Source organism: Neltuma alba, unplaced genomic scaffold, assembly GCF_004799145.2.
Source record: "Neltuma alba isolate B1F8T4 unplaced genomic scaffold, ASM479914v2 tig00012284_pilon, whole genome shotgun sequence".
NCBI lineage: Eukaryota > Viridiplantae > Streptophyta > Magnoliopsida > Fabales > Fabaceae > Neltuma > Neltuma alba.
The window spans coordinates 133,105-146,944 of NW_021636805.1; the positions used below are offsets into that span (position 1 = coordinate 133,105).

The 13,840-nt window shown below is 34.0% G+C and overlaps 3 protein-coding genes across 5 annotated transcripts; 1 reads left to right on the forward strand and 2 right to left on the reverse strand.

The window, feature by feature from the left end:
* Positions 1 to 5,201: 5,201 nt before the first annotated feature.
* LOC114725856 (endonuclease 2-like) lies at positions 5,202 to 9,143 on the forward strand. 3 transcript variants are annotated; one of them, XR_003738452.1, is made up of 10 exons: positions 5,202 to 5,315; positions 5,435 to 5,609; positions 5,906 to 6,010; positions 6,207 to 6,262; positions 6,378 to 6,461; positions 6,653 to 6,745; positions 6,834 to 6,901; positions 7,052 to 7,125; positions 7,219 to 7,399; positions 8,966 to 9,143. XR_003738452.1 is itself a non-coding variant. In XM_028912427.1 (9 exons), the coding sequence occupies exons 1-9, from the start codon at positions 5,202 to 5,204 to the stop codon at positions 7,311 to 7,313; spliced, it is 864 nt and encodes a 287-aa protein (XP_028768260.1). In that variant the 3' UTR covers positions 7,314 to 7,525. The 3 variants fall into 3 exon arrangements, 2 of the variants coding, with proteins under 2 accessions (XP_028768260.1, XP_028768261.1); XM_028912427.1 differs by lacking the exon at positions 8,966 to 9,143 and having other exon boundaries at positions 7,219 to 7,525; XM_028912428.1 differs by lacking the exon at positions 8,966 to 9,143 and having other exon boundaries at positions 7,249 to 7,525.
* Positions 8,029 to 9,633, reverse strand: LOC114725858 (universal stress protein A-like protein). Its single transcript, XM_028912430.1, has 4 exons — positions 9,409 to 9,633; positions 9,167 to 9,258; positions 8,684 to 8,802; positions 8,029 to 8,300 (listed from the first exon to the last, which is right to left on the reverse strand). Exons 1-4 carry the CDS (start codon positions 9,596 to 9,598, stop codon positions 8,219 to 8,221), a joined length of 483 nt encoding a protein of 160 aa, XP_028768263.1. The 5' UTR covers positions 9,599 to 9,633; the 3' UTR covers positions 8,029 to 8,218.
* Positions 9,634 to 10,566: 933 nt separating this feature from the next.
* LOC114725857 (acyl-acyl carrier protein thioesterase ATL3, chloroplastic-like) lies at positions 10,567 to 13,260 on the reverse strand. The gene is made up of 5 exons (XM_028912429.1): positions 13,067 to 13,260; positions 12,264 to 12,364; positions 11,804 to 11,913; positions 11,547 to 11,642; positions 10,567 to 11,464 (listed from the first exon to the last, which is right to left on the reverse strand). The coding sequence occupies exons 1-5, from the start codon at positions 13,231 to 13,233 to the stop codon at positions 11,348 to 11,350; spliced, it is 591 nt and encodes a 196-aa protein (XP_028768262.1). The 5' UTR covers positions 13,234 to 13,260; the 3' UTR covers positions 10,567 to 11,347.
* Positions 13,261 to 13,840: the final 580 nt, after the last annotated feature.

A 13,840-nucleotide genomic window follows, 5' to 3' on the forward strand; every position in this document is an offset into this window, starting at 1 on the left:
ATGTCAAGGTGGAGGGGATTTTATTGCAAGAACATACTACCTTCAATCTTAATTATAAGATATTGTTTATAATTTACAAATAAAATTTTATAATTAAAAATAAAATCTTATAATTAAAATTGGATATTGTATATAGGTTGGAAAATCCACAGAATGGAACAGAGGACAAACCGTCGTGGGTAATTATGCACAAGGAAAAGGTGGGGAGAGATTTGCCGGGAAACATAAATCTGGGCATGTGATGTGTTGACATGTGGGTCAACCCCCCACACAATCATCAAAAGTTGCTTCAGCCTCAAGTGCGCTCCTGCCTGCCAATGCCCTTATGCTGTGCTTTCATTCCCACTAATTCCACTGTTACATCGCTCAATTAATTAATATATATTAACTCGTGTTCAATATAAAAGTTAAATATTATCTTTTTTAATATAAATATTAAAAAAATTAGTTAAATTAATTATTTGTAATAAACATATGTTTTTTTTATAATACTCATATCAATTATGTATATTAAAACAACATCTTAATAAAAACTTATTAACAAAGAAATCACTATAAGAATTACTTGAGAGCAAAATATATAAATATTAGAGATAAAGTAAATGAAATCTTGTATTTAAATTAAATTAAATTTTTATCTAGTTTTTATATTAAATAACTGAAGCAGTATTACATATTAGTAATTTTTTAAAAAAAATTGAAAATAATCATATCATACAAATGGTTTATCCATTTTTGTTGGTCTTTTAACATACTTCCTCCAATCAAATTTCGAGAAAATTTTTAATTCTCTTCATAACACACTTAATCCATTATTTATTGTTCTTTTCTGGCTCTCTCCTATTCAATATATGGTTTAGGTCTTATCAGCTTTTCACTCATGCAATTAATACGAATAAATTTAAAACTTTTCGTTAATTTTAAGACAGTTGAAAATAATACCAGCATTTTGGTGAGATGCTCAAAGTGATTTTAAAAAAAAAAGAATAATACCAATTAACTGTTGAGAATTGAGATTACTGAAGGCTAAAACTTACAAATAAATACAAAAATCTGAAGCAAATGGTGGTGCCACACACAAACACACACACACACACATGGCCAATCTTTGATGCCGAGTGAATCATAATTATACGCTTTTGCCTAATCTAGATGGATGCTTCCTTCCCCAGTAAGGACGGTGACGCGGTCAAAGGACAGCTGCCATTTTGGGCGCGTGGCCTAACAAGTTTTGACAAAGAGGAGAGTTATCATCAACGAGGCTCCAAGTCCAACCATTTTACGCCTCCTTCATTAATTACCCTATCACAAACTGGCAAAAATCACATCACCCTCGCTTTCCCGGGAAGTTGTAAATCTAATTGCTGATCCTAACATGAGGGCCTGAAACGCCTCAACCAGAATCTTCCCCCATTCAATGAAACGCCTTGTTAGTCAATTCGATTTACTAGCCTCAATCCAATTTAACACCGCAGCTTCAAAGTATTCTTCCGATCTTAAATATAACATCATTATATTAATATATATAAAAGTCTTATATTTAAATTAGAAGAGTATATTTTTCCATTCATCAGGTATGTCTTTAGAGTCATCTATAAGAGTAACGTTTAGTAAAAAAAAAAAAAAAACTAGTTTCTACATTATAGTGAATTCATATCTAAATTTTGCTTCAATTTATTTAAATATGATTGTTTCTAATAAAAAACATTTATAAGCAAAAAAAAAAAAAGTAAGTTTTTTCAGTCATGTCATGATTTGTTATATTATTTTTGATACAACTAATTGATAGTACTATGAGTCAAATTTACGTGTTATCTCACATAATATCAAATCTTTTTTAAGCCTCCCCACATAAGGTTAGGTTGCTAGTTTAATCATTTTATGAATATAACGTGTGTGAGTTATGACAAAAAAAAATTAAGTATCATAATGGTTAATTAAAGAAAGAGAGTTTAAAAAATTTTTTTTTATAAGACTTGAACTCTTAATCTTATACAAAGAGAATCAAATTACTTTCACTTGACACAGTACTTCCAAAACTCTATGATTTGGTTATGTGCGTACACATGTGTGTTTTTGCAAAATTGAGCTACAATTGGACATCATATTATATATACACCACCGTCAGAGAAGGCAATGCAATAATAGAGCCCATGCAACGCAATTAGCACAGAAAAGGAAAGGAAATGTATATTGACAATACCTTGTTATGGCGGGTTTGATGGCTAAGAAATCTTATAGATTTATATTTAGGGACAAACCCAGTAGTGTCAATTTATGATTCAACTCGTAATTATTGCTTTTTGCTTCTTAGTTTATCGTTACGTACCTCTATTAATTACTTAATCGTAACGCAACATCGCCATCCAAAATGACATTCTAGAACCACCTTCCTAGTATGACCCCCTTTTCAATTCTCACTTATAGTTTATATGTGACGATTATGCTACCAATCTTTTCGATTCTGTTGCATGTTTTATTTTTTTTAAAAAAATTAATTATATAAAATTTCTTAAATTTACGTACATGCACAAATAATTTTTTTAATATTTAAAGATTAATAATGAATTCCCTAAATTTTTTTTTTGGTTCCCACCCGGTTCACCAGAGCTTTGCCCTGACTACATCCGGATCCGACCCACGTCGCGCACCTGGGTATGGTGGGTGAGTATCCCAGCGGGGGTTTTTTGCATCTATGAGGAATCGAACTCAAGATTTCACTTAAGCGTAACCGAGCCGCTTACCACTCGGACCAACCCCCGTTGCTAATTCCCTAAATTTTTTAAATCAACGTACCTATAAAGTTTTAAAGGCTGGAGAGGTTATGTGTGTCCATTATAAAGTATAGCAAAACAAAAAAAATCCAAAACTTTCAACTAATTGTATTTGGGCTAAAGGTGACTTAGACGAGGCCCAATTCCGACAAAAACAGTTTTTTGGGCCTCGACTGGATTGGGCTTGAGCTTCAATCGCACCCAGACTCCCTGATTCTTTGAAAAAATAATTGTTAAAATTCTTTTAAAATAATTATCATCTTAGTTAAATATTACCTCCGATCCTAATTATAAGAGTTAGTTGACTAATCTGAGAAGATTAAAAAAATAAGTTAAGCTAGTTATTTGTAACAAATAGGTGTTGTCTTTCCTAAAATATCCTTACTAATCAAGTGTATTGGCTAGAACTACTTTTGTTAGAAGGATTATTTTAGGAAAAAAAATACATCAATATGAAAGATAAAGTAGATTGTGGTCTTATATTTAGGACTAAAATAAAATTCAAACAAGATCTTATATTAAGGATTGGAGGTAGTATCAATAATCTATAAATCACAAGTTATGCTATTAATCGTCTGATTTAACTTTGAACTCCGTGGTCAACTTAGTTTTTTTTCTTTCTTATAACTACTATTTGTGAAAAATCTTGACTCATTATATTCTAGAAATTTATGGATGTCAATTCGTTTCGAGATTAAATTTAATGTCTTGGCATATTCAAAAAGAAATATTTTGTGAATCCATTTAGGAATATTCCTTAAACATTTGATCAATCCACTTAGGAATATGCCTTGAGCATTCTTCGCGTTTTTTTTTTAACTTTAAATTTCACCTGATTGGTTAGTATTTTACTTCATTCTTATTAAACACCAACTATAAAAAATGCGCACCGTATACTTTATTCACGATGGTGTCCTTTTCGAGTAGTTTTTGCAAGGCAAAGGAGAATAATTTGTGACACTAATTATTTTTAATTTGTAAATAATCTCTTCACTAGTCATCTTGCCCCTAGATTCTTAAGAAAGATAAAGTTACTGAAACTGGAAGGTATGAAAACAAGCCTAGCTATGCTTATATATGTGTATCTTGATACATATAATAATTACAATAAGTCTTATCAGATGTCATTTTAACTTTATAAAAAATAAGCTTTTTTAATAAATTATTAACTATGTCCTTACTTTTTTTTTTCTTTTTTTTTTTTAAGAGTACTCCCTTCGGTGTTTCCTTGACTTTTTTTTTTTTTTAAAAGAGACTCCAATATATACTGATGTATATATGCGTGTTAGTGTGTGTAACCAAGGCCTATGGATGTGCACGCACCCTAAACAGTGACCAAAAATCTCATTTAGTATGAATCATTAAAAATGAGAGATAAAAACTGGGATTGTAATTAAGAAAAATTATTAAAAAAATATTTAATATGAGTAATTACTTGTTATATGAGATTAGACAAATCCATTGAGGTAAGAAGAGGTATTCTCTAATTTCACATACATGGGTGTGTCCAATCTCATATAATAAGAAATATTCTATGTTAAATACTTTTTTAATAAATTTTTTTAATCTGAATGTCAATTTTTACACCATATTTTTAATGCTTCATGCTAAACGGAAATACAGTGATTAGGAAAAGAGAATCTTTCAAATAGGAAGGATTATATTTACTTGTTTTGGTCAAAAGCCATTAATTGGCATTGCAAGATGGCTTTCATCACTTGCATTTTTCAATTTTCAAGTTCAAAGTCATTTCTAGCATTCAAAGACTCCAATTGAATGCATTAATTCCCTCAAATTATGCTCCTGAGAATCAATTAACTTTATTCCTCTGAGTCCATTTCAATATTCAAATTTCTTTTCTTTTACGCCTTTACGGTTCTGTTGTCTTTTTCAAGCCAGATTTCGGATTCAAATGCAAAAAACGAATAGAAGAGATTCATGCATCTAATAACAAAAGAAAAGGCTTGCTTAAAAAAGAACACTCATATTTTTTTGCCAGTATATATTTGGAGTTATATACTTAATGTATTGAAAGGCATTTGTAATTTACCATTTTTATTCTCTAACATTATTTTTAAAGTTCAATATATTTTTTCATAGTAGGCTTTATTTAAACAAATATGAAAACAATTAAAAAAATTTATTTGGCTTGCAGGAAGCGTGCAAATACTGGCGACACACAGTTGTATAAGGGTCATTATGGTCATTATAGAGTTTTCAACGTGAGAAGAAAAGATTGTGATATCAGCCTTTGCCATGATTCGCCTCTGAGAGTTATATATACAGCTCTCTAAAGCTGAACGACGGTATTCTCTCGTTCACACAGTTCACACTAGCCCTCTTTGCTTTACTCGCATTAATTATATTGCCCCATAAAACCTCACAGAGATATTGAGCTTTGTTTGATTTCCAAGAGAATCACATATTATGGAGTTTTGCAGAATCCACTTAGCGGCCGTAGTGTCACTGGTGCTTCTATTTCCAAGCACCACCATAGCCTGGGGAGAAGATGGGCACGCCATTATCTGTAAGATCGCTCAGGTACCTAATTCTCTTTCCCTATCTCAGTTTCTTGTCTCAAAATCGAAACTTGCTTGATATATCTTGTGTTTATGGATTGTATATATATGGCGTTCTTTACCTGTGATTCTTTTGAACAGCCCCGGCTGAACAAGGCGGCTGCGGAAGCCGTGCAGGATCTGCTGCCAAAATATGCAAAAAATGATTTGGGGAGTGTCTGCTCATGGGCAGATCATGTTAAGTTCATCTTTCCCTGGTCATCTGCCTTGCATTACATTGATACTCCTGACAACATTTGCAATTACCAGTACAACAGTAAGATCCTTCTCCTATTTCTTCTGGTTTCGTAATTTCTATGTTTATTTGTTCCTTTTTTTTGAATTAAAAGGATACACAGTAATGGTTTGAGGTTACAAGTAAAATTGAATCCGTAACTTTTCACTTATAGAGAGCTCTCATGCCATTAGCTTGCAAGGCGATTGGCTATGTTTATTTATTTCTGGTATTTTTGTGCATGACGACAGTTTGCCCTGAGAAAGCCAGTTAATCTTGAGGGTATGATGTGATGATAATCTGGTGTGGTATTTACCAGTTGTTGACCATTCATTCAGGGGATTGCAAGGATGAGGATGGACTCAAGGGAAGATGTGTTGCAGGAGCCATCAACAATTACACCAACCAGCTCCTCAGCTATGGCAGCGATTCAGATTCACAATGTGAGCCCTGATTTAAACTCTGAATTTAAACACTTATATCATACCAATGGCCTTCAATTTAAACACTTTTGTCAAGCCCAAATTGATATCATCAGCCCATTAAGTTGGGCCATATATACTAATGGGCCGGCCTGGTTCTCTCTATTGGCTAACCAAATTTCCGTTTGGAATATGATTGACAATGTCATTGTGTCAGATAACCTCACCCAGGCACTTCTATTCCTTTCTCATTTCATGGGAGATATACATCAGGTATGTGTGTGTGTGTGTGTGTGTGTATATGTCGACAGAATGCAATCTCTGAACCAATCATCAGCCATATCCTGATATCTGAAATAGCAATTTGATTATGATGCTTAATTTGCAGCCTCTCCATGTGGGCTTTACTTCAGATAGGGGTGGCAATACAATTGATGTTCACTGGTTCACCAGAAAGACTAATCTTCATCATGTCAGTTCATTAACCATATATACAGTCTTTTCAAATTTACTTTCTCTGAAATTTATATATGTACATATATAAAAGTTATTCTTCCGTTAACAGATACAGAAGTGATGATGAATAATAGAGTTTATAGTTATGCAGTTTTACTCATATGAACTTATAATTAATACCTTGCACCAATTCAATACCATATATAGGTTTGGGATGATAACATAATAGAGACAGCAGAGCAAAGATTCTACGACTCTAACATGGATGGTTTCATTGATGCAATTCAGCAGAATATTACGGTATTTTTGCAGTGGATTTTGTTGTTATCATCATTCAAACAATAAAACAAGAAAGTTTGATATTAACCAACATTTTTTCCTTGAACAGAAAGAATGGTCTGATCAAGTAAGAGACTGGGAGACCTGTAATGATAGCAAGACCACATGCCCAAATATGTACGTTTAACTAGACTTGATCTTTGAAAAAAAGGACCAAGCAAATTATAACAAGACAAATAAACATGTTAAACATCTGACATACATTGTTATTTACTACCTGGAAAATTCTGCAAGAAGAAAATTCCTGACATCTGTTTCTCTGCTAAGATATGCATCAGAAAGCATCAAAGCAGCATGCGAATGGGCATACAAAGATGTCTCTGAAAACTCAGTACTTGGAGGTAAGCCATTAGAGGTTTTGAATGTTAAAAGTTTCTGTCATAACATTTTTTTCTATTTCTTTAACCCTTCCATGAAATCTTAAAACTCTGCAGATGATTACTTCTCATCTCGTTTGCCAACAGTAAATCTGAGGTTAGCTCAAGGAGGAGTTCGTTTGGCAGCCACACTAAATCGTATTTTTAGCTGAAATAGCAACTTTGCTGTAATCTATCGAAACATGAAAGAGATCTATTATTCCTGGGGAATGAAAAATTTCTAGCTCAGGTTTCTTGTGTATGTATGCATGTTCTACATCTATACTACTGTTATTCTCGCGCTTAACTTGACTGTCCGTCTTCGATTCCCTGAGATTAGCCAACCAGTTTGCTTAACAGATTCAGATTTCTTGTATTTCTAGGCTCAAATCTTATGACGCGTCGATACTTCAAAATAGGAGTCACATATCCGTGCTTTTTAAGCTCAAATACTTAATTTCTTCTTTTGTGTTTGGATTAGCTGACTTTGAGCTGATACAAATTTAATAGAAAACAAAGAATTATAAAGCATCATTACTTGAAAATAAGAGTTATACGCTATCCCACACGAACTAGCATGACAAAATTGAGACGTGGCATCTCATGCTAGCATGGCGATATAGGAAATATCATTTTGATTTCTTTACTACAAGGGCAGTGCAATAGGCTTTACGAAGATAGTTACTCATATTTTGTGTGACAGCCCCGTGTGAACAAGAACTAGACTCCTTGCAGGCACTAGCAGAAAAATATGAAGTTCACAAGCCAATTTTTGGATTGAAGTTTGAATTTTACGAGTGGGCAATTCAGACCTGTTCTTGGGTTATCTTTGTTTATAATGATGAGTATATTCTTCATTATGTATTTCTTGCGGCTAAGAAATATAAGTAGAAGCCAAATAACAGAGCAACACGTACATTTGACTTAAAAACCAAAAGTTGACTTGGACATACAAACAGTTTATCAGAAAGAATAATTCACGCTAGGGTAAAGTAAAATATGCTCAAGCAATGTCTGCACAGTTTCCCCTTATACATACATTCATATATATATATATATATATGAAGTAGTCACTCCTTCATGAAGCTTTTTTCTTTACGACGAGAACAGGACACTTGGCATGATGAACACAATAGTTGCTAACGCTTCCCAGAAACGCCCTGTTCCAAGAAGATATCATCATCATTATTTTCTATCTCAAGATAGAATAATGACCAGCTTTCTAGATGTGAATAAAGGCACAAGTTGAATCACAGTAACTATAATAATTTATCTGGGAGATTATTTCTTGCATGTGCGATTACTGTGCCTCATGCATGAATGAATTTCTGAGAGTTCTGTCAATTTTCTACTCTTCATAAGCAGAAGATAAAAGCATATAATGACCGTTGAAGATATGATATATCCTCATCAGTTTTTTCCAGCATCCTGAAGAATGTTACAGGAATTTCTCTAAATTCTTTTCGCGCATAAATTACTATAAACGTAGTATATTATGCGATTGACTGACAAAAACGAGTGAAACAAAACGAAATTTGAGAACCTCTGTAGGGATCCCTTGCCATGACTGCCAAGCACAAGTAATTGGACTTTCAGTTTCTCCACTGCTTCACATATTGCTTCTTTAGGATTTCCAGTTTCTGTGAGTGTCTCTGCATCAATCTACGGAAACAAGACATGAGATCCTATGCTCATATGCACTGCACACAAATGGTTTTGCTCTTCTTTATTAAATCCATATTGAATTAGGAGCTTGAACACAATTCCATTCCTTGTCCACAATATAACCAGCCTGACATCCATACATTGAACACTATTCTTGCAGAAACTAAGCATCCACAACAATCAGAACCAAAGCATAAGAAAACTTATATGAATCCAAAGGCACATCAGCTTTTTGGAACAGCGGGAACCAACCATGTTTTTAATAATGCCTAAGAAGTGATGACATCACTTTTATCAACGGGTTTGATCAAAAACCTGAATTTGTATGATGTTGTTAACAAAAAAAGGGAGGCAAGCATACCCCATGTTGATCACAGATTTCCTTAGCTTTCTGCAACAAAGCCAAAGTGAGCTTCTTTCGGTTTTCCTGCAAGGACTGTATCAACTCGGGAGCTGCAAAACAAAGGCAGAAGTAAGAAAGTAGGTTGGAGAGGAAATGAAAGAAGGCTAAAAAATGATAGTTATTGACAAATTTCTGAATAATAATTTTTTTGTATATTTAATTGAAGGAGAAATCAGAAGCGTGGAAGAAGAGAAACGTACGGGCAGCACCGAGGGAGGAAGCGTAAGCATAACCAAGATCGTCAATGGGTTGAGCAGAGAAGATGATGAGCTTAGAATCTGCAAGGGTATGAGCCAGGTTTTGCAGAGTCCATTCAAGAGCGTATCTGCTACATTCACTCTCATCAATTCCCACCATCACCTTCTTCTTCTCTCCTCCGCCTTCTTCCATCTCTCTTTCTGTGTCTATGAGCTTGTGATTGTACCACGTAACAAACAGGGCCTAAATTCTAGTGGAGGTTCTCATATCTACCATTCTTCTCCAACTGTCAAACTCACGACCCACTTCTTTATCTGTGAATGATGTGTCATTTGTTTTCTTGTGACGCTGCTGATTCAATGCATGCCGTGCACGACTTTGTTACTGCGTATCATAAAGTTCGGGTTCTTTTAGATTTTTGGATTTGGGTTTAATCAAATAATATTTAATAATTCAAATCTGTCGCCTGAACTATACAAAGAAACTCAGCTGGCTGAAAGGCGGTAAAGAAGACCATTAGTAATGCTGGTTTTGGTGTCCCGCATCTTCCAAGTTCCAATTCAATCGATTTAGTTTGATTGGGCATTGGCCTTCAAGTTTTGGTATTTAAAAAGTCGACAGGTCCTCCACTGTGTTTTGCTTTTCACATCCTTTCCAAATTCCAATCAAAACAGTATAAATTAAATAAACTAATAGTATTTTATTTTATTTAAGGATCATATATTCTCTTCTCATATTAATATATTTGTCGACCTTGTTCAAGAAAACTCGGGTGTCAGGTCCTTTATGCCTAATCCAAGAATCCAACTATGAGGTTTTTTTTTCCATGTTCCCTCCAGGCCACACTTACATTATATGCATTGAAGATAATATAAATTGCGTAATATTCTGATGATAAGCAAAAATCCCGCATCAGTGTCTTGCTTTCGGCACTAATGGGTAAAGTTGTACAGCCACTTAGAAGGCCTGATGCATTGATTGTTGGGCCAGTGTGTCTGATGTAATTTGATCACATCGAATTCTTTCATGTCACCAAAAAAACCAAATAAATAAAAATATTTAATTAATAATTACATAACAAAGTTTTAACAGGGACCCACCTAATCTAAAGGATAAGTGATCATGGGTTTTAAATAAAACATTATACGGAAAGAAAGTTCTTTCAATCATATGTTTTAATTCCAGATTTTTGAAAAAATTCATCATACATCGGTTACTTGGTAAATGAACTTCATATATATAAACTAAAGAAGCCTTAATACTACCTCCAGTCCTAATTATAAGACCTCGTTTGTAATCTACAAACAAGATCTTATAATTAGAACTGGAGATAGTAAGAATAAGAAGTAACCACTACAACCAGTTTGGAACTACATTAATCAACAGCTAAAAAGCACTTCATTTGAGTTTGATCATCAGGAAGTTTAAATTTCCAAAACTGCTACTTCATTCGTCTTGGAGCTCATGACAGAACAACTTGCTATTACTCTCCACCAGAAGAAGTTCTCAAGTATCACCAAAACAAACCAGGTACAGAGTAAAGGGACCAGCCACAACACTCAAAACCTCTAATTTCTTCCGCCCAAGTAAAAGACTACGGCAACTGATGAGCATTTAAGGATTCAGAAAAAGGGAAAAACACATTTTTTGTTCTCTTCAAATTTCTATACCAATGGATGCATTGGCAGTGGCCTTCATGGATATACATCAATCAATCGACACGTAAAATACTTCAGATATATTGGTTTAGTACTGTGCATCTCGGATATTTTATATTTTTTGAGATCGGTTTGCTGGACTTGTATCATAGAGCCATCAGCCATCACATTCTCTTCCCAATCCCCAGGAGGAATCGAAGTGATGCATACCACTAATTATCTTCCTGAATATTTTCATAATAAAAATGCCGTCATTAATATTGTTTTTGGAAGCAGAATTAATCTAAGAGTCCTCATTACGAAGAAATTGCACAAATTTAGACTTCATCTCTGATGGAATACGAACAGGACGGTAATTTTTGTCAAGCCACACAGCAGTACCCTTGGCTTCCAAAATAGGCTGCCATCAAATTCAGAAAATATTAAGAGAAACTATAAAGAAGTTGGAGAGAAAGATTACAGTATAAGCGACAGATATTAACCTCTAGGCTTGGCAGCTTGAAGATGAAATGATCAAAGTACAATCGAGCAGCTGAAGAACCCGAAATTCTAACCCTTACAACAAATTTATCTCCACTCTGTTTGCACGTTCTTAGAATGAAATCAAATATCAGTAAATAGAACCATCCTTGCATAAGCCATCATATGCGTGTATGTGCTTCCATATATCAACAAGATATTTACCCAACAACAGAACAAGTAACGACCAAGAAGTTGAAACAGGGTATTAAAGGCTTACTCTTAGAGGAGCAAGGAATTTAAGTGACAATTCTGACAGTGCCAATGCATCACCGCTACGGGCCACAGCATCAGCACTAATACCAATGCTTTCTAAGAGTTCATGACGACCTGAGCAGCAAATTGATAGACAAGCAATCAATTTACGGATTTAAGCTAGGAAGTAAGCCTTACAGTTTCTGTCATCATAATTTACAATGAATCTAGAACTATAAATATTAAGAAAATACAGCAACATGGTCTTCAATCTTCATTAATTAACATATGTTATTTGTTTTACATTTCAAGTGTAGTTGTGAATCAAATATAAAATATTGTCATATATCATTTATGACAAGTACTCAGAATTCAGATAATTAAAAAGTATCTCCTGAGATAACTTATGTTCAAAGATAATAATTCAGTAAGAGAAACTGTTCACGGTGCCGGCAACTGAAATACATAAGCTCATGAAGTCTCACTATGTTGGCAATAACTTGCATAAACAGCATTGTTGACCACTCCATACTGATCCAGTTCATAATCACGGACTTTAAGTTCAACATCAAAGAACCCACCCATTCTGCAAAATTACAAGCAACAGTATGAGCAGAGCCTGAATGGCATATTACAGCACGTGTATGACCACAAACTTGTAAGAAGAAAATTATGAATGATCCAAAGATTGACTGAATTCCATTTCAGTCAACTTAATGAACTAACGCAGTGTTAATGAATGCACGGACTACAATGCTGTCCAGTGTCCACCTAGAGGCTCCAAGGCTTCCCTAAGTTTTCAAAATTTCTATTATAATTCTAATCAAGACTGTGCGAACAAATATTCCAAAGTAAATCCAAGTATCTGAAGTTTCTCACAAAAAGATATTACTTTATCCCTGTATATGCGTATTATACAATGATTTTATTTCCAGGTTAGTAGGTTACCGATAGAAATTAACATAATCCTACCAATTCCGCTCTACCAAACGTCAGAAACCCTCCCTGTATGCAAAATTGCATATGGAAGGGCAAGCCAAGAGGGTGAAATAAAATTTAGCCGCAGGCCATCAATGGGAACAGATAAGCTTCAATTTGAAGTTCCAGACTTCAACATAAAATGCTACCGTACAAGTTCGGTTGCCATCGCAAGGAAGTTTATATTTCATCCCTTATAAGCTTTTTGACCCCAAGTTCCTAACTTCAATTTCAAATTCCGCTCCATGAGCAATGAAGTTGATGACACAGAGAATAATGAATAGCACATGTCAGTGGAAATCGCAATTACCCTTTCCCAGCTTTGAGGTCAAAACCTGGCGCGGAAGCGAAGCTCCTCACCGGGATAACTGATCGGAGAGCCGGCGGGGGCTTCAAAGGTCGGTGGATAATCTGGACAGAAGGTGTTGGGTGGTGGAGATGAAATGACATAGGATTGAAGATCAGAGAAGGCATCATCGTAGTAACTCGAACAGAGGAAGGGAATGAAAATGGGGGCAACCCTCCGTAGGATTTAGGCGTTACAACCCATGCAGGTGCAACTACCATACCGCCACCGCCTGAGATTTTAATCTTTCTTTCTTTATTAGTCTATTTGGAATATATTATCTCCCGTTTTTAATATAAAATTTTTTTAAAATTTTATTTTAGTCTTAAATATAAAATTTTAATTCATTTTATCTCTCATATTTATTTATTTTTTTAAATAATCATTATAATCATGATATTTCTAGCCAATATAATTTATTAATATCAATGATATTTTAGAAAAAACACATATTTATTACAAATAATTAATTTAACTAATATTCTTAATCTGTTCAAATTAATCTTTTATTAAAGACCGGAAATAGTATGTAAGGAAAATTACTAACAAATTTCTCGTAACAAAATTTATTGCTTAAAGTTACAGCCTCCTTTAGATCAAGATCTAAACTTTTGAGCAGGTTATTAGACTACCTTAAATTATTTACAAAAAGAAAGATATTTACATATAATTGAATAATGTTACATACTTTGTATAGCAAGAGATTTTTTAGCTTTATATATATATATATATATATAT